The sequence below is a fragment of the Amphiura filiformis genome, chromosome 8 (genome assembly GCF_039555335.1).
Source record: "Amphiura filiformis chromosome 8, Afil_fr2py, whole genome shotgun sequence".
Lineage (NCBI taxonomy): Eukaryota > Metazoa > Echinodermata > Ophiuroidea > Amphilepidida > Amphiuridae > Amphiura > Amphiura filiformis.
This window is the reverse complement of record NC_092635.1, coordinates 63682859-63710843: the sequence shown is the minus strand read 5'-3', so window position 1 is coordinate 63710843 and position 27985 is coordinate 63682859. Positions and strand designations below refer to the sequence as shown.

Here is a 27985-nt window from a genome sequence, read left to right as displayed (position 1 = left end):
TATAATTCATATTTATTTTCGGCTAAAATAGTCTGCAAATAAAATTTTTGTGCGTGAAAAATATATGAAAATATGCTCATCCCCCCCTAAATTATAATGCTACCATCCGAAGAGCAGTGGCAGATCCAGGAATTTTTTTTTGGGGGGTAAAATCAACAAATTTTTCGTAAAATTGCCACAAAAAATGTAAGTAATTTGGGGGTTTTGCCTCAAAAGTGGGGGGGGGGGGTGGAATTCCCCCCGTAGCGCCGTCACTGCCGCCAAATAAATGTAAGGGGTGGTGGAATTCCCCCGTAGCGCCGCCACTGCCGACAAGTAAATGAAAGGGGGGTGGAATTCCCCCCATAGCGCCGCCTGCCGACAAATAAATGAAAGAAAAAATTAAAAACCCACGCACCACTCCCTTTAGGAACAACCCAAAAGTTCGATGAAGCCCTATAAAGTCCTTTCGTTAGTGGGGGAGGGGGTCAGAAAGTCCGATTACATTTGTAAAAAAGTAGTTAAAACATCGGTCAAAGTTGATCTTTTTAACTGTTTAAGGATTTAATATATCATTTTCAAATTTGAGTATTTGAGTATTTTCCGAAGTACGATATTGACATTTTACAGTGGTTTCTTCAAAATAATTTCAAATCAATGGAGTGCAGTACTCGCAACCTACAACGTCATGTAAGTTCATTTTTAAAGCAGCTGTTCCAGCAAACACAAAAAAAAAGTTATATTTTTGGGTTTTGGTTTTGGTAAAAACATTTTAATAACATTAAAATGTCGGGTTATATCAGGGAACTTCGATATCTGGGAATTTCGATTGAAAAAGGTCACGATTCATACAAGTGGTATATCATCTCTACGAACTGAATTGACATAGCTCAGTTTATTTCCAGGCATTTGGTCACATTTAATCAATATGATAAAATAGTTTAATATATTTTATGGTATAAGAACTATTCTATAGTAAATCAGTTATACCAAGTAACTGATGAGGCATAATATACAGGATACTGGATATTATTCATCTTGCTATGGCGTGGCTTTTTACTTCCGCAAATGGGCGCAGTGGTATATCATCTCTTCAAATTGTGAGGTCCCGACATTTAATCTGACTCGAGCAGTATCATCCCCCTGGTTATATAAAGGTCATGAAAACGTTTTAAAACGTTATGTATGTCAACACACTACAAAACTATTTCTAAAATGTTTTCAAAATGTTATTGTAAAATATTTTTTAAAGAACATATATGTTAGAATATTTGCAGGAGGTTATCAAAAATGTTTTTAAATGTTTAATATGAAAACGTTTTTTACCCTTTAGATACCCTTTATGTAACCCGACATTTAACGTTTTCTGGCAACCTTTTCTAACCTTTGGCGAATGATGTCGAAAACGTTTTGTGTTTGATACTACATTCTTTTTTATTTGAAAACCCAGCAAGTCCTATATTTTTTTCCGTGCCAAAAAAAGATAATGAAGAAAAATATTTTAAAATAGAATGCAATATTCGTTTCTTCCATAAACGTGATCAATATCCTAGCATTGTCACACCCCTCCGCAACCCCATGCACCATAGCGATGACCCCTGTAGCCTATATGCATGAATATGGGTTGGAATTTGCGATATTTGTCACTTACGTTAGAGGGGAGGGGGTTAGCCTTCTAACGAAAGGACTTTCGTTTATAGGGCTTCATCGAACTTTTGGGTTGTTCCCTTATGAAAGATGAGAGTAAATGGCATTGTCCCATTTTGTTTTTTACCATATCTCTTATTACTGTCATGATATACTTTTGGGTGGGGTATTTTAGAACATCACATCCTAATTATCAATACCATAGAAACCTATGATGTTGGCCAGATGCTGGTTATGGTTGCCATATCTTGTAATTGTTTAAAAGTATGGTTTTAAGCCTCCACCGGATTATGCCTCCACTGGAGGTATTATGCTGATTGTTTGTCATTCTGTCCGTCCATCTGGCTGAGGTTGCGAGTGCAATTTTTTTCTTATATGTGTTTTTTTTTTGTAAAATATAAAAATTTCTAAAATGACTTAAAATTTGTAGGTCTTTTTATGAATCTTCATGTGTATCTTCAATACGAAAGGACATATGATGGTTGGGGTTTTTTTTGGTCGGCTTTTCCTCCCAACTACATTGTACATACACTTTAAGTACATATAGTAGATACATGTAGTACATATTAGATTTATTAAATGTTAATGTCAAACATGTATATTTTTAATAATTTGGCATAAAAATTGTATTATATCGCAAATTTCTAAAAATCATAATTATTTGATATCAGAAGGACATATAAACTCGTATTCAAAATGAATTTGATGTGTCATGATGTACACAAATAAAAAAAAATCAAAATTTTATCAACTGAATTGCTAAGTATAAATTTCCTTAAGGTTGGTCTGAACCCTGGAATTATGTAAACTTTCGGGCCTAGATAAAAATATCTAGGAGCCGTTTTTTCATTTTTTATTAATTTTGACCAACTTCGAAAAATTTGCACCAAAAATAGTCAAAAAATGCTGAATTTTCAAAAATATCATAAAAAAGCCTGATTTTCGCCCCAAATTTCAAATATTTTTGGTGAAGTTGGTCAAAATTCCAAAAAATAAAAAAACGGCTCCTAGATATTTTTATCTAGTTTTTAAAAATGAGTAAAAAAACATTTTTGGCCCAAGAATTTTTTATTACGTTGTGGGCCAAAATACCGTTTTGGGGGATTTGGGGCCAAAAATGAGCATTTTGGCCCAAATTTGACCTCACAGATGAACTTATCAAGTCTTTGCCATTCTAAATATGTATACTATTATATACTTTACACCAACAATTTAGCAGTTATGAGGCCCGGAAGTTTACATAATTCCAGGGTTCAGACCAACCTTAAAGTAAAAATGTTGTAACGTGTGCAGTATTCAATTGTGTGCATGAGGCATAAATAGATCAATACTATTTGATTGTATTATACTGCAATGCAGCTGTTGCTCATTGGTAATTACTATAGTATGAGTGTACATGACACACCCTTATCAATGCACTCCAGGGGACTTTATACATATGAATCCATCCATTGGAAAACACCCTACATTTATCTACTATTTCCATGGTTTCAGGCACTGTCACAAATTTTAATGTAAATGTGAAAAAATTAAATCTTAAGGTGGATCAAATGACATTACCTTGAAGGAAATTATGTACTTGTTTTTAATTTATTAATTTAAGGTTTAGCTGAATAATAAACATTTAGCTGAATAAAATACGCATGTGGGCAATATGGTACAAATGTAAACATCACTATCAGAAGCATATTTTTAATATGGAAGTGCTCTATTCACGTTTTAAACAAAATGGAGTAGGGCTGCGAATACTGATCAACATGCCTTTTATTTGAAGATAATCAGACGGACGGTTTTCATAATACAAACATTTTGAATTTATTTTTATTGTATTGTTATCAATAATCAATATAGTTTGTGAGATAATATGACTTGAAAGTGCTTTTTGATATGTAATTTTTACCAATATTTTGCTAAAAAACAATGCTTATAAATGTTCATAACATTTTTTAACAGAATATTGGCTTAAACTTGTTCAAAGTGTTCCTGATGACTTCCAGATAATTTATACAAATGTACATAATTAGAAATTGTTATTGACTTGTTCCTTATTAAATTCTGCATAAAATGAGTGGTATTGAAGCTTCTAGGCCCTTTCAATGGAATGATATCATGGTTTAAAGTTCTATTTTTATCCAAAGCGCCAATTCTTTTGCATACAATTTAGCATTGCTTTACCATTTATCATTACTTTACCATTTAGCATTACTTTACCATTTAGCATTACGTTACCATTTAGCATTACTTTACCATTTAGCATTACTTTACCATTTAGCATTACTTTACCATTTAGCATTACTTTACCATTTATCATTACTTTACCATTTATCATTACTTTACCATTTAGCATTACTTTACCATTTAGCATTACTTTACCATTTAGCATTACTTTACCATTTAATATTACTTTACCATTTAGCATTACTTTACCATTTATCATTACTTTACCATTTAGCATTACTTTACCATTTAGCATTACTTTACCATTTAGCATTACTTTACCATTTAGCATTACTTTACCATTTATCATTACTTTACCATTTATCATTACTTTACCATTTATCATTACTTTACCATTTAGCATTACTTTACCATTTATCATTACTTTACCATTTAGCATTACTTTACCATTTACCATTACTTTACCATTTAGCATTACTTTACCATTTATCATTACTTTACCATTTAGCATTACGTTACCATTTAGCATTACTTTACCATTTAGCATTACTTTACCATTTAGCATTACTTTACCATTTAGCATTACTTTACCATTTATCATTACTTTACCATTTATCATTACTTTACCATTTATCATTACTTTACCATTTAGCATTACTTTACCATTTAGCATTACTTTACCATTTAGCATTACTTTACCATTTAGCATTACTTTACCATTTAATATTACTTTACCATTTAGCATTACTTTACCATTTATCATTACTTTACCATTTAGCATTACTTTACCATTTATCATTACTTTACCATTTATCATTACTTTACCATTTAATATTACTTTACCATTTAATATTACTTTACCATTTAGCATTACTTTACCATTTAGCATTGCTTTACCATTTAGCATTACTTTACCATTTAGCATTACTTTACCATTTATCATTACTTTACCATTTAGCATTACTTTACCATTTATCATTACTTTACCATTTATCATTACTTTACCATTTAGCATTACTTTACCATTTATCATTACTTTACCATTTAGCATTACTTTACCATTTATCATTACTTTACCATTTAGCATTACTTTACCATTTATCATTACTTTACCATTTAGCATTACTTTACCATTTATCATTACTTTACCATTTAGCATTACTTTACCATTTATCATTACTTTACCATTTATCATTACTTTACCATTTATCATTACTTTACCATTTAATATTACTTTACCATTTAGCATTGCTTTACCATTTAGCATTACTTTACCATTTAGCATTACTTTACCATTTATCATTACTTTACCATTTATCATTACTTTACCATTTAGCATTACTTTACCATTTATCATTACTTTACCATTTATCATTACTTTACCATTTAATATTACTTTACCATTTATCATTACTTTACCATTTATCATTACTTTACCATTTAGCATTACTTTACCATTTATCATTACTTTACCATTTATCATTACTTTACCATTTAGCATTACTTTACCATTTATCATTACTTTACCATTTAATATTACTTTACCATTTAGCATTACTTTACCATTTATCATTACTTTACCATTTAGCATTACTTTACCATTTATCATTACTTTACCATTTATCATTACTTTACCATTTAGCATTACTTTACCATTTATCATTACTTTACCATTTAATATTACTTTACCATTTAGCATTACTTTACCATTTATCATTACTTTACCATTTAGCATTACTTTACCATTTATCATTACTTTACCATTTATCATTACTTTACCATTTAGCATTACTTTACCATTTAGCATTACTTTACCATTTAGCATTACTTTACCATTTAGCATTACTTTACCATTTATCATTACTTTACCATTTAATATTACTTTACCATTTAGCATTACTTTACCATTTATCATTACTTTACCATTTAGCATTACTTTACCATTTAGCATTACTTAACCATTTAGCATTACTTTACCATCTAGCATTACTTTAGCATTACTTTACCATTTATCATTACTTTACCATTTAGCATAACTTTACGATAAGCATAGGGAAAATGTGCTATTTTTGAGAGTAGATTCCGTGCGCCAGTTTTTGAAAATACGCAATTTGCACATTTTTTACCAAAATATGTGATGTTTCTCTCCAAAAAATTAAAATATATGTAAGATTAAAAATTTTTACTGTTTTTCTTCTATATTTTCTTGCAAATTTTTGCGATGGCCTATTTTCTTAAGTTTTTTTAAACATAGATTGCGTTGTAAATCATTATGGATTCTTTGATTTTAGTGATAACTTCAGGTATTTGGAAAATGAGTACTTGAAAATGGTTATTTTGGGCAAATCTTAAAATTTGCAGTTGGACCTAAAATGCGCGATTGTACTCAAACAGCATTTTTTGCGCATTGCGCATTTTCCTGTCCTTACTTTACGATTACTTTACCGTTTAGCATTACGTTACCATTGCTTTACCATTTAGCATACTTTATTTATCATTAGTTTACTATTTAGCATTAACTTAACTATTAATTTTGATGAATTTTTATTATAATTTTTACAGCTCCACTATGTGGAATCTGTCAGCATCCAAATGGGCGATTCAGTCAGGCCAACACAAATGGGCATCCAGAAATCTCTGGATGGTCAAACCTTCACCAACTGGGCCTACAAAGTCACCAGGATTGGGAAATGTCAGAGTGATTTCAACGTTAGATCTAGTACCGCCATAACTGATGTGAATGGTATCCTTTGTACTACATATTCGAGATCGCAACTACCTAGGTTTGAAGTGGTAGGTAGAATTATCTTGCCTTTAGCTAGGCTTTAAGAAATTTTGGCATCAACACTGCCAACCCTGGATAACTCATACTATAGTGCATCATGCTCTTTGGTTTCCTTGCCATTCACACACAATTTTTACTTGGTGTTTATCAAACAATGTTGAGTATGTATAATTTCGGTAAATGTATTTAATGAGTTTGCATTTTAGAGTTTGATTTAGTGCTTAAAAGCCTGGTGGATAGTCACAGCGTTTTTCTTGCAGCGGTAAATCACCACAATTTCTAGCCAATGTGTGTGTTTCGGCAAAAGTTCACGACTTATGACGCTGTCAATTGCGAGAAAAAATTATAGGCTGGCATTGCCAGTCTATTATGGTGACATATGCTGCCTAAATAATAGCTGCTTGTCCGTTTTATGCATTTTATAACAGTGTCATGAAGTATAGTGCATGATAGGATACCAGTTATTTTTGAAGGACAATTTCAGATTTTCTTTCTCTCTGTTGCTCTCTCTCTAGTCTCGTGAGCTTTGAATATTTACTACGAAATAGATTACATGCAAGAAAATAATAGTCTTGAGTGTTGCACACTGTACTGGTCAACACTCTGGTCGGGCTAAAAAACCGTATAACTATAGTAAAACCAAATTTATTAATGATAATTCTACAGCGGTAATGATAGCCCTATACCACTGAGGATCATGAAAGTAGCCAAGATCACCGCACATCACCATGCACAATATTGCACATACAGATCTATTAAATGATTGTGCTCAAAACATAAAGATCTAGGCCTACACCTTCAATATTGAACGCAGAAGCAATGGATTGCCAGGAATTCTTTTTCTTTGGTCATCACGATAATCACCCCGACTTAAAATATAAATTCGTCGGTCAAGTTCACCATGATATCTTTGATTTCTTCATTCTTACTTGGGGCAATATTATTTCCAGGTAAAGTGATCATGTGGTGAAATAACACGACCTGATTGGACTAGCACAGAAAATTGCCAGCTAAAATCGTTTCCAGTAGAAATTTATCGCAACTCTGTCGTCGGCAAAAAATGGACTCGTTAGCGTTTTCTGCTGAACAAGTGCGACAAATTCGCTGTTCGTCAGCGAGAAAAATATTGCAGCGATTTGCCGCTGCGAGAAAAATGCTGGCTTTAGAGTTACAAGTTGGTGGTAGAACTTAAAACTCATAAAAAATAAACATTCAGTGTGTACTGTTTGAACTCTTCTTGAAGACATTATTCCTTCCCACCCCACCAACCAATGTTGATGAGCCATACAAAAAGAAGGCTTACAATATGGCTCCCAGATCAATAGTCCTATTTTGGGTCCATTTCATATATATCGAAATGATAAGAAGGTATGACCCCTGGGTGATGTCAAATGAATTTGAAAAATGTAACGAATATAATGAATATATATTCTCCACCGGGAGTGACACTACTCATGTCTGAAACATGTAACAGTGGTATACTACAATATACTGCCAAAGCTCCATGGTTCAGCTATGGTGTGGTAACCGCTCTAGTTTGAACATGTAGGTGCAACAAGAATGCATATATTTTTGATATAAACTGGGCTCAATTATAATTTTTCATATCTTAAAATTCTGTCCATATAAATGAACCAAGATTTCACGTCTTCACTATTATCTTGGCATTCAAGATCTTGCCCTGGACTGGTGTAAATCATACCTTACAAATAGGCCGCAATATGTTCGCATTGGCAATGCTACTTCTCATTCTACCATTCTTGATTATTCTGTGCCTCAAGGCTCTGTACTTGGACCTCAGTGGTTTACCATTTACACCTACCCTGTAACGAATATCATTCTTCGCCATCAATTGAATTATCATGTTTATGCGGACGACGACCGCGCAACTTTATTTATCATTTGAATCTTCTCAACATAGTGCTAATTCTGCAATTGCTTCTCTTGAAATTTGTATCAGTGAAATCCGTAATTGGATGAAATCAAACTTCTTGAAATTAAATGATGATAAAACAGAATTTCTTCTGTTTGGATCCCACCAACAGCTCTCTAAAATCAACATTGAAAATGTTTGCATCGGTGACTCTGCAATTGCCTTATCTTCCAAAGCACGCAATTTAGGTGCATTTTTGACACTCACATGACCATGCAACCTCATATCTCTAATGTCATTCGTTGTTCAGCGCTTCAACTTCACGTAACATCAGCGGATCCGCAAATACCTAAGTCGCGATGCTACTGAACAAATTATTCACTCATTCATCTCTTCTCGTTTGGATAACAACAATGCACTTCTTTATGGATTACCAGCAAACCAACTCTATCGCCTTCAGAAAATTCAAAACACTGCCGTTTCAATTCTTACTTTCACCAGAAAATATTGCCATATCACGCCAATCCTAAAGGAACTGCATTGGCTTCCTGTCACACAAAAGAATTGTTTTTAAACTTATGTTGATTGTATATAAATGTATTAATGATATTGCTCCGTTATATTTATCTGAACTCCTTTTACATTATGTTCCCACCCGTGCGCTTCGATCTGGAAACATGCAACTTCTTCAAGAAAGAAAATCCAACCGCACATGGGGTGACAGATCATTTGCAACCGCAGCTCCACGTCTATGGAATGAACTGCCTATTTATATCAGAACTGCTAAAAATGTAACTGTGTTTAAAAAGTTGTTAAAAACTCATCTTATGTCAGAGACATTCTGTAATTCTTAAGTTATGTTTCTTAATTTAGTTCCAGTTTTCTTTGTCTTGTTAGTTTTTGTTTGTTTGTTTTGTTTTAGTGCCTTGAGCGCTCTTAATTGAGTGGATATGTGCCTTGTCGCTATTATTATTATTATTATTATTAAGATTACACACAGGATTACTTCAATACTCAACTCTAAACACATATCAGTAACCAAGCAGTTGTCCAACTGACACAACAGCAAAATGTACTTACACAGAACAGCTTCCTGGACCACATTCACAGGTGAATAAAAACAATCTGTGAAAATGCGTACAAGATCCTTACACAAGTGATAATTTCCAAAGAGTAAGTGGAATAGTATGAACGGGGCTGCTTCTGCTTTTCACACTCTTTCTTCACGAAGCAGTCTTGTTCCACACTATTCCACTTACTCACAGATTTCTTGTGTTGGGTGCCAATTATTGGGCTGTGAATGTGGTCCAGGAAGCTGTTCCATGTCAGTGCATTTTGCAGTTGTGTCAGTTGGACAACTGTTTGGTTTACTGATCAATGTTTAGAGTAGAGCATTGAAGTAATCCTGTGTGCAATTTTGGTTCATTTTTATGGACAGGATTTTAAGATATCATATGACCTTGTGAAAAATTATAAGTTTCTTTTTGATGTATCATGGGCTAGCTTGGTTAGGGACCCAAAATTAGAATATGTTTTGATTTGATATAGTTTTTCTTACTTTTTTTTCCCAGATCACTTTTGAGTTGATTCAAGCGCCCGAGTTGAAGCAGTGGCAGCAAACGAGATATGTGAGATTTCAATTCTTCGACATGCCACAAGAGTTTGGGCTATTTGCTAACCAGTTTGTAAGTTTACTTTAATACAATGTAGTTAATGTCATAATGCACAACCTTAAATTCTTAGTCAGTGGCTGTGGCTTAGCTTCTAAGCGCTGGATTTCATTGGTTTCTGCATGCCGTCACACGGTAGATGGTAGCAACCGTGTCGTCACAGAAGGCGCTTGTCGAAGATGAAGTGCAAGTATGTAGCGCGTTCTATAATAATACGCGATTGAGATCACGTACGTTCAAATGGTAAACAAGTTTAGTTCATTTCAGAAAAAGGAGTGTTTTCATGACGGTTACCGTACTTATTTCTTACTAAATAAAACAGTGTTTAGTTATTAAAACAATATTTAAGTGACATATTTTCTAAGCACAATGTGGCCTGTACACAAAGCTGAAAGATGAAGGTCAGCCAAATCCAATGGTATTTGGTACTTAGTCTAGTTAGGTCAGATGGTTCACAACTATGATAGTAAAAAATCAGGTGACCCCCTGGGGAAATTCCATGACCCCCTAAAATTGGCCCTCTTTTGACTTGCCTCAGAATTGATATGGCTTAAAAATGCCCAACATTTGAACTCATGAAAATGTACTTTGAAATAACCTGGGTCTGACAGAAAGTTGAACATATTGAAATTGAACCATGCTTTATAAGATGACCTATTCAGAAAAAATTAATTCTTTTGATATAATTACGTAAAATCATGGTGGAATTTGGGCAAAAAACAGGATTTTTCATAATTGTGAAAAAAACAAAAAAAAGAACATTTTCAAATCACATTTTCTGCTATATTCAGGCTAACATTGGATCAAACCGTTTGGATAATATAACCAACATATTGTACTTCTGAAATATGTTTAAATTAGCGTGGTACTTTTTTCCTATACTGCAGGGGAGTTTGTTGATTTTGGTGGATTTTCCGTTTTTTGCTTGTTTTTTTGTAGACTTAATTAACGTTTTTGATTGTATAAACATACTAATTATTTTACATTCACAATACGGCTTCAATTCTCAACCAAGGTTATTGTTGATTTGAGTTTGATAAGTATTTTCAAGTGGATTGTGCTCGCTTTATTATAGTGGAATTTGTTAATTTTTATGGAATTTGCATATGAATCTCCCTGCAAACTAATGATATGAAACTTGGGTTTCCTAGATTGATATGATAATTAATTATTTCAATTGCTGATTTTAGAAACATGTTTCCAATAACAGAATGTGTTTGTTTTGTGTTAATGGAATTTGTTTTTTCCAAGGAATTTGTGTCTTTTAACATATTTTCGAAAGTGGAATTTGCAACAAACATTACACTGTTTAGGTAATAAATCATATTTTTAATAAAATAGACTAATCTGTAGTTGAAAAAACATTTATAACAAAACAAAACAAACACCACACCATACATCATATTATCTACTAGGCCTACCAATGCAATGGAATTTTCATTTCTTTTCAAAGGCAAATTTACCAAATAACATGTACAGGTACTTTAAGCATGGTCTAAAATTGAATCTGAATATGTACATGTAATGATGTACGTTTACAATATCTCAATATCTCATTGAGTGTATAACTCACGCATTCAGGGACTTTATCAGGTATCAAGTCTATTGCCATTTGGTCTAATACCATTTGGTCTAATACCCATTTTATCTACAGACTTGACATTTAGTATGGAATATTTTCTCACAAAATTCAAGAACTGGGCTGGAATTTCGGACTTTATGCAACATTGTTTTCTTATTGTCCAATGAACTCACGCTGCTTCTTTGTGTACAGTAAGATTATAACATTTCATCTGGCCCCAGGGGGGCATTCAAACTTTCTGGGTGCGTACCACTTTTAAGAGCCATATTTTTAAAGCTACTTCCACTTTCAAAACGGGTAAATTACAAGTGCATTTCAGTTCTAATGAACACTTATTGGTATTAAGGTTCAGTAAACATCACCTTAAACCTCATTAAATTTGACAATAATGTTGCTCAAATTCAGAAATTTTACCCCCACAAAAATCCAATTCAGTCTCCTTAAAACCGCCATTTTAGACTAATTCACTACATTATGAGCGCCATAATGTAAACTAATGGAATTTGGAAAGCACATTTTCTGTCAAAAATTATGTTACACCATCTCCCGACACACCCTGATTAATATTTAGTCTGTGCGGTCTATGCAGACACCTTCCAGACCAGTCTTGGCATTTTGCAAAAAATATTCCATACTAAATATCAAGTCTGTATATACAAAAGGTCTAGTACCAGAAAGGCTAATTACCACGTCTAATAATCATATAGTCTATAATCATTTAGTTAATATTGTTTGGTCCAATAACCAGTATGTCTACTGACCATATAGACTAATAACCATTTGGTCTAATATTTTATTATGAACAATTTGGCCTAATTACCTTCTGACCTAATAACTGTTTGGTCTATTAACCGTATGGTCTAATAACCAGTTTAGTCTAGTACTATGTCGTATTTGCCAAAAAATTCGTCTACAACTGGTTACGGGCTGTACATATATGTAAATGAGACGAGCATGTGTATAAACATACTACCCCGCATACTACATTCATCAAAACTTATGCATTATTCCTCGAATTCTCAGAATTAATATTGTTTATTATTGTTTATAATGTACCAAAAAATTAAGAAGAAGACATGTGGCCTGCATGTATTGAAAGTGACATTTTGCCGGGCTATTTGTGCTTCTTTTCTGGTCTTTACAAGGTATAAATAATATAACCGACACTGGACTCATCATGCATCACCGGGGGTGCCACAGGCATGGGACATGGGCCAGTACGAGTTACCTGCAACTCCAAATAGGTTTGCCTGTTTACGTCATTTGCATAGAGTTGGAATACTACATGTATTATAGGCCTGTTTATATAATCCCTGTTTATGAAACAAGCAAAGGCATCCTGCTTTTTATACGACCACGGTAACCCCGGCCTATAACCTCATCATATGTAGCAGCATCATTGCGCCTACATAGCCTCACACGTGCTATTAGACCAATCGGTTAGTAGACCAATTAATTAGTAGACTAAATGCTTGTTAGACCAAATGGTTTGTATACCAAAAGGGTAATATTAGACCAAATGGCTATTAGACTTAATGGTTATAGATCAGATGGGTATTAGACCAAATGGTTCATTGGAATAAATGGTTTTAGACTTTTTGGTTATTAGGGACCGTTCACAAACACTTGTTGGGAGGGTGGGCTGATGCAAAGAGGTGGGGGCCTGAAAAATTTTGATCCTCCTGGGGGAGCCTTGAAAAAAATGGCCACAAATTTTCCCGGGAAAATTGAATTTATATGCTTTTCTATGGGGTTGACCCATAATTTTCATGTCAAAAGCGGGGAAGGGGGGGCCTGAAATTTTTGAGGTCTGTAAAGGCGGGCCCGAAAAATTTTCGTGTTTGTGAACGGTCCCTTAGACTATTGGGTTTTGGTCGAAATGGTACATAGAAGCAAATGGTTATTGTACCAAATGATAATGGGACCAAGTGGATGTAGTAAAATCTAACAAATTCTCACACATCAAATTTAATTTATTAGGGATTCATTCATGAAAACCACACTTATACCAGAACATTTTGTGATATTATACTATTTCTTCATCATATACCATTATTTCTCCAACTGAAATTTTTACGTGAATCAGCCGGTCCTAAACGCTGGGCTATATTGCTGTTGTTTAGTCTCAAACAATCAAGCGCGCCGTTAGGTGGCACGTATGTATATAGGCATATATATGAATGTAAATTATTGACCAAATACAGCCAAAAATGGGATATTTGGACATTAAAAAGTCACTTCTAGGTAAAAACTTGTACTCAGTTGTTATTAATAATCTACATACTGATGTTATATAATATTTTCTTTCTGAATAATACAGATTATAAATAGTATTAGACAACATTTTGATTTTGTTGATTTACGAACTAATGCAAAATGCAATATTTTAAAGACCCCTTAAAAAAATTGGAAAAAGGTACCACAATAGAGAAAGCATTTTTCTATAGGCAAAGGATGGGAAATGTTTATCTAAAAAGGTTATATCAAACTCAGCCTGAATAAAGGCAATAATTAAGTTAGAAATTAGGTAAAATTTGCATTTTTTCTCATTTTCGACATTTTGAAAATATGGCTATATTGAGTTTATGAAAAATCCACCCTAATGAAATTGCTGGCTTCTGCAAATTTGTGAGGAGATTCACCAATATATGTATTTTCAATACCAATTTGTTTGGGACCTGTTGAATTATGGAGTTTCCTACAATATTTCCTGGAAATGCGATGAAAAACTGCTTTTAAAAACATATTTTAGGTGATATTGGAGCGATTTTTAGGGGGTGGTCATATTTTTTAACGGGGGGCTCCAGAGAATTTTTTAGTGTCGTGATTGAAAAGTGTTATCAAAACCTATCAATGTCCCAAAATATTATTGATGGCGGCCGACCTTCATCTTTCACGTCTGCAGGAAATTAGAAAATATGCCACTTAACTGACCAAGAATGAGAAGAAACGATTTGAACTGAATACCGGGTGTGTCCCCCCATAGAACTCCAAGAGGCCAAAATAGCCAGTGGGTTTCTTTTACTTAAAGTTGTTGTTTCTGCTTAAAATGACAGAATCCTTTCCCAACAGTTCATCGGCCACATAGTGGTGTAAGTGAAGGACAAATTACTCTTCCGAGACAAACATGTTTGAAGGATATGTTACTTAATAATGGAGGCGTTACTCCTCCATTATCTCTCAGTGGCCCGATTCTATTTGAAATTGAATTTTAAGGTTTAAACTATTATACTGTATCTTTAATACTTACAAAGGAATTACTATTTAAATATAGGATATAGCTACAATCATAGAATTTAGTCTTGGGACAGTTTAGGACCATGTTCTCAAATTGATCCCCATTCCCCCCCGTAATAATGTTGATTGGGGTCTTATCATCAGGCTCCACGTTGGACTCTGCAACATTGATTGGTGGGGGAAGGGGAGGGATATAGCTTATAGGAGCTTGTGTGGATTGAAATGTTGTATCTTGAAAATTACGGATGTATGCTCTGTGCATTTGTAGCAGGTTTGTTCAAGTACCAAGTACACTGATCAAAATGCTTTTAAGAAATTTGTTCATGTATTTCTATTTCACAGTAAATTGCCAACAAAACATTCAGGCTTGGTCAGAATGTATTCCTTTACATGCTAAGTTTTCATTCAGTGTTAAGATTTTAGTGATCTAAATTGTGGCGGGAAAATGTATTTGGGAATTCCAGGGTTGGTATTGAAGCCTCAAAGTTCATCTGTTCTTGTTTTATTTTATCAACAGCATCACTACACAGTGCGTGATATAAAAGTGATGGCCCGCTGCCAGTGCAATGACCATGCTACCGACTGCATCCTGATGGCATCGCCTCCTGAGACCAAGATGATGTATCAGTGTGTATGCGGGGGTAATACGCAAGGGATGACCTGCCATGAATGTATGCCGTTCTTTAATCAATACCCATATGAACCGGGGACCAATGGATATCAATGTGGTGGTATGTTAGGATTAACTGTTCGTTTGTTTGTTTCATAATAATGCAGTACTTCACGGAAATTGAAATTTTCATGAATAAGTCTTTTATATATTCTGCTGACCATGTCCAACATTTTGATTGATTAATTGATTTTATTTCATTCTTATTAACAATTATGTGAATTGATTTAGAAGCAATTTATTGCTTGTCAGCATGGAAGAAAGATATAAGTTGCAAGTTGGGATAAGCCATGTGCGTGAAATTATTGATTGGCTCCAAACAAAGGATTTGAACCGGTGTCCTTCACCATAATCATGGCGTAGTGCAGTCCATTCAATCAAATGTTGTCATCAACCTATTTGATCGTAGTGCATTTGTTATGTGTTAGATTGTTAGATTACAATCATGCTTTTGTTGAATGCATTTGAGTAGTCTGCCATATTTACGGAATGATACGTCATATGCACAACCTCTATAAAGATTCAATCAAAGACCCTGTTTACACAGAGCCTGAAGTCGACTTTAGTCAAATTTGTGTGTAAACAGGGTTGGCGCATTTTGAACTTGACTCAAAAGTCGACTTCCAATGACGTTCTCATGTAAACACTCGGTCAACAAATAATTTATGCTAATTCTTAGTCGCAATCTGAATTCAATGTCGAAATTGAAGTTGACATCTCTCTGTGTAAACGAGGTCTAAAAAACTATATCAACGTCCAAAACTATCAATCTCAATATTTGAATAGATTATTTCAATTGATCAACTTGACTTTAATTTTCAAATATGGTTACATGTTAGTTTTAGGATTTCTTAAAGCCATATTATAACATTTTCAAACAAAATAGATTAGCATTTCTTTGCCATAAAATGTTAGCTTTTACTGTCAGATATCCCTTTTTGTCTCGCCTGAACTTTGTTCCGGATGGGACTTAGTAATCACTATTTCTGTCTGTCAGTCCGTCCGTCCGTGTGGATGTGTGTAGGGGGGTGGGTGTGGATGTATGTGTGTCTGTCGGGCGCAGTACCTGGGGAACCGTAAGACTTGCGGCGACGCTACTTGGTGGGTGGAAGGGTATCCAAGTTTGCTCCGAACCGTATGTTTTGGTGAAAATATGCAAATTAACATAGCTAATTTGCATAATTTATCTTAAAATCAGCGCAAATTGATAGCGGAGTTTGTGGACAGACTATCTCAAGATCCGTCAGGCGCATGGTAACGAAACCTGGTGGCAGCTATGATACACATCTGCTGATCACCTGATTAGTTTTTCGGCGAAAAGTATGCGCATTTAGTTGTTAATTTGCATAATTTATGCGGAACGATTCTACAAATATGGTTGGAAATCTGAAGAAATCCGCCTTGTGGAGCTGTATCTGGGGATCCGTAAGATCCCTAAGCCCTATGATGATGAAACGTGGTAGGGGGTAGTATGACCAGAAGATCTCAACCCGATTTGATTTTCAGCGCAAAATATGGTAATTAAGTACCTAATTTGCATAATTTATGCATAAAATGCAAAAACCTATTTTCTCGGAGACTAGGGGTCGCACGTTCTGCAAACTCGGTGGGTGGGTGCATCTTCACCCCAGACAGAACAAGTTTGTATTGGTTAGTGCGTCAAGGTCACCCGAGGTCATCCAGGGGTCATCTGAGGTCAAATGACTAAAAACTGTCGTATGGGCACGAAACTTGGTGGGTACGGTCAACATAACGTGGTAGGGGTAGTATGACCAGAGGATCTCAACCCGATTTGATTTTCAGCGCAAAATATGGTAATTAAGTACCTAAGTTGCATAATTTATGCGTATTTGATGCGTATCAAGCAAAAACCCTTGTGAACAGCTTATCTGGAGATCCGTATGGGGTACAGTGACGTAACTTGGTGAGGAGTAGTGGGGCCAGAGGTTCTTGACCTGATTAGTTTTTGAGCGTAAAATATGGTAATTAAGTACCTAATTTGCATAATATATGCGTAATAAGCAAAATACCTTATGAACAGATTATCTGGAGATCCGTATGGGGTACAGTGACGTAACTTGGTGGGGAGTTGCGTGGCCAGTGGTACTCGACCTGATTAGATTTTCAGCGCAACATACTTTATCCAATTTCGTGAGGTCAAAGGTCACATACAAGGTCAAAGGTCAACTGAGGTCACCAAATCTTTTAATAAGTAATTTTCAACTGTGCATCACATATCCAACTAACAGCTTGATCGATCATGTAATTAAGGAAATATGACGACTTTAAGATAGTCGCTTTCCACTTTCAATGAGTGATAACTCGTAAAGGAAGCATCTTTCTGTTTTGATTTATTTGATGAAATAGTTCTTTGGTATTGCCAAATTTGATTTTTCAGAGCAACATACTTTTTCCAATTTCGTGAGGTCAAAGGTCACATACAAGGTCAAAGGTCAACTGAGGTCACCAAATCTTTTAATAATTAATTTTTAACTGTGTATCACATATCCAAATAACAGCTTGATCGGTCATGTAATTAACGAAATATGACGACTTTAAGATAGTCGCTTTGCATGTAAACTATAGCAAAGTAGCACTTTCAATGAGTGATAACTTTCGTAAAGGAAGCATCTTTCTGTTTTGATTTATTACTTGATAAAATAGTTGTTTGGTTTTGGAAGGTCATTACGGGTCATCCGAGGTCACTCAGGGGTCATCTGAGGTCAAGTTATTAAAACTGTCGTATGGGCATGAAACTTGATGGGTACAGTCAACATTTCAAGCCAAATTTTGGAAGTTCATTTTGGGGTCACCAGGGGTCATCTGAGGTCAAATTAGTAAAAACTGTCGTATGGGCATGAAACTTGGTGGGTACAGTCAACATTTAAAGCCAAATTTTTGGAAGGTCATTTTGGGGTCACCAGGGGTCAAATTAGTGAAAACTGTTGTATGGGCATGAAACTTGGTGGGTACAGTCAACATTTAAAGCCAAATTTTTGGAAGGTCATTTTGAGGTTACTAGGGGTCATCTGAGGTCAAATTAGTAAAAACTGTCGGATGGGCATTAAACTTAGTGGGTACACAGTCAACATTTTTGGAAGGTCATTTTGGGGTCACCAGGGGTCATCTGAGGTCAAATTAGTAAAAACTGTCGTATGGGCATGAAACTTGGTGGGTACAGTCAATATTTAAAACCAAATATTTGGAAGGTAATTTCGAGTCACCAGGGGTCAACTGAGGTCAAATTAGTAAAAACTGTCGTATGGGCATGAAACTTGATGGGTACAGTCAACATTTCAAGCCAAATTTTGGAAGTTCATTTTGGGGTCACCAGGGTCATCTGAGGTCAAATTAGTAAAAACTGTCGTATGGGCATGAAACTTGGTGGGTACAGTCAACATTTAAAGCCAAATTTTTGGAAGGTCATTTTGGGGTCACCAGGGGTCATCTGAGGTCAAATTAGTGAAAACTGTTGTATGGGCATGAAACTTGGTGGGTACAGTCAACATTTAAAGCCAAATTTTTGGAAGGTCATTTTGAGGTTACTAGGGGTCATCTGAGGTCAAATTAGTAAAAACTGTCGGATGGGCATTAAACTTAGTGGGTACACAGTCAACATTTTTGGAAGGTCATTTTGGGGTCATTTTGGGGTCACCAGGGGTCATCTGAGGTCAAATTAGTAAAAACTGTCGTATGGGCATGAAACTTGATGGGTACAGTCAACATTTAAAACCAAATATTTGGAAGGTAATTTCGGAGTCACCAGGGGTCAACTGAGGTCAAATTAGTAAAAACTGTCGTATGGGCATGAAACTTGATGGGTACAGTCAACATTTATAGCCAAATTTTTGGAAGGTCATTTCAAGACCACCAGGGGTCATCTGAGGTCAAATTAGTAAAAACTCGTATGGGCATGAAACTTAGCACGAGTGGGTACAGTCAACATTTAGAGCCGAAATTTTAGGTCATTTCAGGGCCACCTGGGGTCATCTGAGGTCATATTAGTAAAAACTGTTGCATGGGCATGAAACTTGGTGGGTACATTACAGTTACAAATGTACCATCAGCCAGATAATCGTGCCCAGCCGATAACCGCCAAATTCATTTACCTCTCTACCAACAGTTATCGCAAAAGCAGGCGGTCACAAAAGCAGGCGGTCACAAAAGCAGGCGAGACTCGTGGTTCGAGAACCGCCTTGTCATCTGAGGTCAAATGACTAAAAACTGTCGTATGGGCACGAAACTTGGTGGGTACGGTCAACATAACGTGGTAGGGGGTAGTATGACCAGAGGATCTCAACCCGATTTGATTTTCAGCGCAAAATATGGTAATTAAGTACCTAAGTTGCATAATTTATGCGTATTTGATGCGTATCAAGCAAAAAACCCTTGTGAACAGCTTATCTGGAGATCCGTATGGGGTACAGTGACGTAACTTGGTGAGGAGTAGTGTGGCCAGAGGTTCTTGACCTGATTAGTTTTTGAGCGTAAAATATGGTAATTAAGTACCTAATTTGCATAATATATGCGTAATAAGCAAAATACCTTATGAACAGATTATCTGGAGATCCGTATGGGGTACAGTGCCGTTACTTGGTGGGGAGTTGCGTGGCCAGTGGTACTCGACCTGATTAGATTTTCAGCGCAACATACTTTATCCAATTTCGTGAGGTCAAAGGTCACATACAAGGTCAAAGGTCAACTGAGGTCACCAAATCTTTTAATAAGTAATTTTCAACTGTGCATCACATATCCAACTAACAGCTTGATCGATCATGTAATTAAGGAAATATGACGACTTTAAGATAGTCGCTTTCCATGTAAAGTATAGCAAAGTAGCACTTTCAATGAGTGATAACTCGTAAAGGAAGCATCTTTCTGTTTTGATTTATTTGATGAAATAGTTCTTTGGTATTGCCAAATTTGATTTTTCAGAGCAACATACTTTATCCAATTTCGTGAGGTCAAAGGTCACATACAAGGTCAAAGGTCAACTGAGGTCACCAAATCTTTTAATAATTAATTTTCAACTGTGTATCACATATCCAAATAACAGCTTGATCGGTCATGTAATTAACGAAATATGACGACTTTAAGATAGTCGCTTTGCATGTAAACTATAGCAAAGTAGCACTTTCAATGAGTGATAACTCGTAAAGGAAGCATCTTTCTGTTTTGATTTATTACTTCGATAAAATAGTTGTTTGGTTTTGGAAGGTCATTACGGGGTCATCCGAGGTCACTCAGGGGTCATCTGAGGTCAAGTTATTAAAAACTGTCGTATGGGCATGAAACTTGATGGGTACAGTCAACATTTCAAGCCAAATTTTTGGAAGTTCATTTTGGGTCACCAGGGGTCATCTGAGGTCAAATTAGTAAAACTGTCGTATGGGCATGAAACTTGGTGGGTACAGTCAACATTTAAAGCCAAATTTTTGGAAGGTCATTTTGGGGTCACCAGGGGTCATCTGAGGTCAAATTAGTGAAAACTGTTGTATGGGCATGAAACTTGGTGGGTACAGTCAACATTTAAAGCCAAATTTTTGGAAGGTCATTTTGAGGTTACTAGGGGTCATCTGAGGTCAAATTAGTAAAAACTGTCGGATGGGCATTAAACTTAGTGGGTACACAGTCAACATTTTTGGAAGGTCATTTTGGGGTCATTTTGGGGTCACCAGGGGTCATCTGAGGTCAAATTAGTAAAACTGTCGTATGGGCATGAAACTTGGTGGGTACAGTCAATATTTAAAACCAAATATTTGGAAGGTAATTTCGGAGTCACCAGGGGTCAACTGAGGTCAAATTAGTAAAAAACTGTCGTATGGGCATGAAACTTGATGGGTACAGTCAACATTTATAGCCAAATTTTTGGAAGGTCATTTCAAGACCACCAGGGGTCATCTGAGGTCAAATTAGTAAAAACTCGTATGGGCATGAAACTTAGCACAAGGGGTACAGTCAACATTTAGAGCCGAAATTTTAGGTCATTTCAGGGCCACCTGGGGTCATCTGAGGTCATATTAGTAAAAACTGTTGCATGGGCATGAAACTTGGTGGGTACATTACAGTTACAAATGTACCATCAGCCAGATAATCGTGCCCAGCCGATAACCGCCAAATTCATTTACCTCTCTACCAACAGTTATCGCAAAAGCAGGCGGTCACAAAAGCAGGCGGTCACAAAAGCAGGCGAGACTCGTGGTTCGAGAACCGCCTTGTAATTTGGAGCCGAACAACTACGGCAAAGCAAAGAAAATTGGAATTTACTACCAGCGCACATATCGCCAATACGTACCACTCCTTCGGTCATGTTGTGGTACGACCCTTTGCTGTGTATATCACCGTCCCGCACGCCATACGTACTGTGTGTTATGAACATTGTGTATGCGTTCGACTAATAATTCCATCGTAATAATAAAGCGCGGATTCCGGCATTTTATTCAAAATCTCGGATTTTGACAAAACTACAGCACCTAGAGTCTTGATTTTTGCAGGGTATATTGGTTTAATAAAGTACAATTTAATCGTGTAAAAAAGAATTTTAAAAATTCAGTGAGGCGTCTTCCTCAGCAAATGTTATAATATGGCTTTAAGGCACGGTAAATAGTATCATTTCAGTAGATATATTGATTTTGATGTCAAAAATGACTTTGAATCTTTAGCTTATAATGTTATTAGAATATAAACATAATATATAAATATAATGGGCTATTCCAGTTGAAATCTATATACCCCCTGTGGAAGATATGACCTTAATCTCATAGGGTGTAGATTTTGAGCTATTCCAGTCGAAATCTATGCACCCCCTGTGGAAGTATATGACCTTTAAAATCTCTTGCGTAGGGTATAGATTTCTAATGTACACCAGGCGCAAAAAGAAACTCGTCAGTTATATTCATCCTTGCTGTTCAATAACTTGATAATTTTGGATTATTCTGAAATATACATTTTGTTAATTGGACTTTTCTTTCTCATTTGACACCCTGTTCGTGAACATTGAGCAAGAATTGGCCAAGATATGCACATCCAAACTCTCAAATCCCAAAATGAAAAGTTGCAATTTTAACGATTCAATTGTGCCTGTTACACTGTGTGCTTTATTGATTCACCCGTGGTGCTTGTGTGCAATACAACGATGCGTTCCCGTTGAAAATCATTGAAAATGCAACTTTTGATTTTGGGGTTTGAGGCTTTGGAGGCGCATATCTTGGTCAATTCTTGTTCGTTTTTCACGAACAGGGTGTCAAAGGAGAAAGTAAAGTCCAATTAACAAAATGTATATTTCAGAATAATCCAAAATTATCAAGTTATTGAACAGCAAGGATGAATATAACTGACGAGTTTCTTTTTGTGCCTGGTGTAGTCACTCATTCAGGTAACCCTTTCTGAAATTAACACTCCCTGTGTAGAAGCTTAAGGTCATGTCATCTTTAGGAGGTGTATGGATTTCAACTGGAATAGCCCAAGGCTCGCGCTAGCCTTCAAAAACTCTGCGTCCAATCGGACGCACAACTATAAAACCTGGTCGAGAAATGCGCGTCACACAAAGTTTTTGTGCGTCCGTACATGTTGACGTGTTGGGCAACAGGGAATACAATTTTAACTAGACTAAGCTGTGGTCTAACCCACGAACACAGCCGTGTTGTTACCCCTAATGACCTTTGACCCCAAAATATATGAAAACGGCCATAGACATTGGCTAATGTCTATGCATGGGTGCATGTGGCACCACTTTGCTATGTTACTTGTGGCAGAAGGGCATTTTGAAGGTTTTTCGTCTCAGACCGGAAGTGACCCCTTAATGACATTTGACCCCAAATAAAAAATACCACATATGAATTGGGTACCCACAATTCATGTGTGAACATACCGATTACTGTCCTATGTTTTTCTTAGCAAATAAAAAATTTTGACGGTTTTTCGTTTTATACCGGAAGTGACCCCTTAATGACATTTGACCCCAAATAAAAAAATACCACATATGAATTGGGTACCCACAATTCATGTGTGAACATACTCATACTGTCCTATGTTTTTCTTAGCAAATAAAAAACATTGAAGGTTTTTCGTTTTATACGGAAGTGACCCTTAATGACCTTTGACCCCAAATCTGTGAGGACCCCATAGACACTGGGTAATAACAATGCATGTATGCAAGTGGTGTTACTGTCCTACGTAATTTGTGGGAGAAGAAGCATTTTAAAGGTATTTCGTTTTGTACCGGAAGGGGCCCCTTAATGACCTTTGACCCTTAATAAAAAAAATACCACATATACACAGGGTAACCACAATTTATGTGTGAACATACCGTTACTGTCCTATGTTTTTCTTAGCAAATAAAATTTTTTGAAGGTTTTTCGTTTTATACCGGAAGTGACCCCTTAATGACCTTTGACCCCAAATCTGTGAGGACCCCATAGACACTGGGTAATAACAATGCATGTGTGCAAGTGGTGTCACTGTTTTACGTAATCTGTGAGAGAAGAAGCATTTTGAGTTGAAATCACGTTTTTGACCCTATGACCCCTGCGTGACCTTTGACCCCACGAGTTTCATATGACATGTAGGGGCATGGTCAATGATGGTTGTGACAAAATCGGTGTAAGCATGTAAGTGCTAGAGCAAATGTAGTGGTCGGCAGAAAGAAAGAAAAAAGAAATTAGGCGGATGATTGTGACGATCTGATGAAGCAGCAATACTGTGCTGGATAAGATAAGGATCATTGCCTTTAAATTTCAGCTCAATTGAAGCATTTTGAAAACTCGACCTTTGACCCCTTAAATGCCTCCTAATGACCTTAAATGAATCTTAAAATGTTTTTAAAATGTTCAGAACATCATAAGGATCATTGCATATAAATTTCAGCTCAATTGGAGCATTTTGAAAAACTTGACCTTTGACCCCTTTATTACCTCTTAATGACCTTAATTGAATTTTAAAATATTTTTTAAATGTTTAGAATGTCATAAGGATCATTGCATTTACATTTCAGCTCATTTGGAGCATTTTGAAAAACTTGACCTTTGACCCCTTTATGGCCCCTTAATGACCTTAAATGAACATCAAAATATTTTTAACATGTTTAGAAAGTCATAAGCATCATTGTATTTAAATTTCAGCTCAATTGGAGCATTTTTCGGTTAAATGACCTTTTTTGACCTCTGTGACCCCTGGATGACCTTGGACGTTGAAAAACCCCATAACTTTTGTAGCTATCCACCCAATACTGCTTGTGACTGAGTTTGGTCGAAATCCGATCAAGGATGTGGCAGAAGAAGCAAATTGTGAGAAAGAAAGAAAGAAGAAACTAGATATATTGCATCCTTAGTAAGGCTGCGAAGTCTAGCCGTGACCTTGAAATGACATCTGATGACCTTGAAATGACCTTCACCACATTTTGCATCATATCCACATAACATATACTAATTTTTATTCAAATTGAATAAACTTTGTAATTTGACCCCTTATGACCTTTAGTTGACCTCTGGTGACCTTGAAATGACCTCCAATATATTTTGAATCATATCAAGATCACATATACTAATTTTCATCTAAATTGGACAAATATTAGAATTTGACCCTTTTGACCTTTCGTTGACCTCTGGTGACCTTGAAATGACCTCCAATATATTTTGAATCATATCAAGATCACATATACTAATTTTCATTTAAATTGGACAAACTTTAGAATTTTACCCCCTTTGACCCCAAAACAGACCCCTCCTCCATGTTTAAGCCAAATCTGATTACAATCGTACATGAACATAATGCTAGAGCCCTTTTGGCATTATTCTGATGATCACAACACGTAATATGCAGAAAATATTGAATTTTAAAGTGATTTTCAGTAATCAACCATTTTTGTCCCCTGTTTGACCTTGAACTCAAAATCTGTGAGGACCCCATAGACACCAACTAATGTCAATGCATATGTGTCAGTCGCATCTCTGTACCATAGAATCTGTAGGAAAAGAAGCATTTTGAAGGTATTTGGTTATGTGCTGGAAATACCACCTTAATGACCTTTGACCCCAAATCTGTGAGGACCCCATAGGCCCGGCTATAGCCAAGGTCAATGTATAAATCTCATTACTGTACCATGTAATCTGTAGGAGAAGAAGCATTTTGGTAAAAATCACATTTTACCCAAAATTACTCATGCATGACGTTTGACCCCAAATGGGTCATGTCAAATGTAAAGGCTGGGGTAGTGGAGCTTGTGCCCAAGTTTGGTCATAATCGGTCAAATAATAAAGGAGCTAGAGCAAATTATGTTAAATGTTGACAGAAGAAGAAGAATAACTAGATATATTGCATCCTTAGTAAGGCTGCGAAGTCTAGCCGTGACCTTGAAATGACCTCTGATGACCTGGAAATGACCTTCACCACATATTTTGCATCATATCCACATAACATATACAAATTTTTATTCAAATTGAATAAACTTTGTAATTTGACCCCTTTTGACCTTTAGTTGACCTCTGGTGACCTTGAAATGACCTCCAATATATTTTGAATCATATCAAGATCACATATACTAATTTTCATCTAAATTGGACAAATATTAGAATTTGACCCCTTTTGACCTTTCGTTGACCTCTGGTGACCTTGAAATGACCTCCAATATATTTTGAATCATATCAAGATCACATATACTAATTTTCATTTAAATTGGACAAACTTTAGAATTTTACCCCTTTTGACCCCAAAACAGACCCCTCCTCCATGTTTAAGCCAAATCTGATTACAATCGTATATGAACATAATGCTAGAGCCCTTTTGGCATTATTCTGATGATCACAGCACGTAATATGCAGAAAATATTGAATTTTAAAGTGATTTTCAGTAATCAACCATTTTTGTCCCCTGTTTGACCTTGAACTCAAAATCTGTGAGGACCCCATAGACACCAACTAATGTCAATGCATATGTGTCAGTCGCATCTCTGTACCATAGAATCTGTAGGAAAAGAAGCATTTTGAAGGTATTTGGTTATGTGCGGAAATACCCCTTAATGACCTTTTGACCCCAAATCTGTGAGGACCCCATAGGCCCCTGCTATAGCCAAGGTAAATGTCCAAATCTCGATACTCTACCATGTAATCTGTAGGAGAAGAAGCATTTTTGGTAAAAATCACATTTTTAGCCAAAATTACTCATGCGTGACGTTTGACCCCAAATGGGTCATGTCATATGTAAAGGCTGGGGTAGTTGAGCTTGTGCGCAAGTTTGGTCATAATCGGTCAAATAATGAAGGAGCTATAGCAAATTATATCAAATGTTGACAGAAAGAAGAAGAAGAAGAAGAAGAAGAAAAAACTACTGGGATTCAAGAGTCTAGCCATTTCGCTAGACTAAGAAGAAGAAAGAAATCGCCCAGAAACAGGAGTCTAGCCGCCGCTCGGCTAGACTAAGAAATGCAAAGAAAGAAATAAGTTAGGCTGCACGCCTAACTTAACTAGATATATTGCATCCTTAGTAAGGCTGCGAAGTCTAGCCGTGACCTTGAAATGACATCTGATGACCTTGAAATGACCTTCACCACATTTTGCATCATATCCACATAACATATACTAATTTTCATTCAAATTGAATAAGCTTTGTAATTTGACCCCTTTTGACCTTTAGTTGACCTCTGGTGACCTTGAAATGACCTCCAATATATTTTGAATCATATCAAGATCACATATACTAATTTTCATCTAAATTGGACAAATATTAGAATTTGACCCCTTTTTTTTTTTTTTTTTTTTTTTTTTATTTTTAATTTATTTCTAATATTTTTTGTATTATATCAATTTTTCATTTACTAATTTTTATTTAAATTGCACAAACTTTAGAATTTTACCCCTTTTGACCCCAAAACAGACCCTCCTCCATGTTTAAGCCAAATCTGATTACAATCAGTATATGAACATAATGCTAGAGCCCTTTTGGCATTATTCTGATGATCACAGCACGTAATATGCAGAAAATATTGAATTTTAAAGTGATTTTCAGTAATCAACCATTTTTGTCCCCTGTATGACCTTGAACTCAAAATCTGTGAGGACCCCATAGACACCAACTAATGTCAATGCATATGTGTCAGTCGCATATGTGTCAGTCGCATCTCTGTACCATAGAATCTGTAGGAAAAGAAGCATTTTGAAGGTATTTGGTTATGTGCTGGAAATACCACCTTAATGACCTTTGACCCCAAATCTGTGAGGACCCCATAGGCCCCGGCTATAGCCAAGGTCAATGTATAAATCTCATTACTGTACCATGTAATCTGTAGGAGAAGAAGCATTTTTGGTAAAAATCACATTTTTACCCAAAATTACTCATGCATGACGCTTGACCCCAAATGGGTCATGTCAAA

The 27985-nt window shown here is 35.7% G+C and overlaps 1 protein-coding gene across 1 annotated transcript in view; it reads left to right on the top strand.

Annotated features, from left to right (window-relative positions):
• Positions 1–27985, top strand: part of LOC140159657 (laminin subunit alpha-1-like) — a 160638-nt gene that overhangs the window by 7681 nt on the left and 124972 nt on the right. The window contains exons 3-5 of the mRNA XM_072183152.1: positions 6367–6597; positions 10034–10147; positions 15469–15682. Of these exons, the coding sequence (XP_072039253.1) occupies positions 6367–6597; positions 10034–10147; positions 15469–15682 (559 nt within the window). The remainder of the gene's footprint in view (positions 1–6366; positions 6598–10033; positions 10148–15468; positions 15683–27985) is intronic.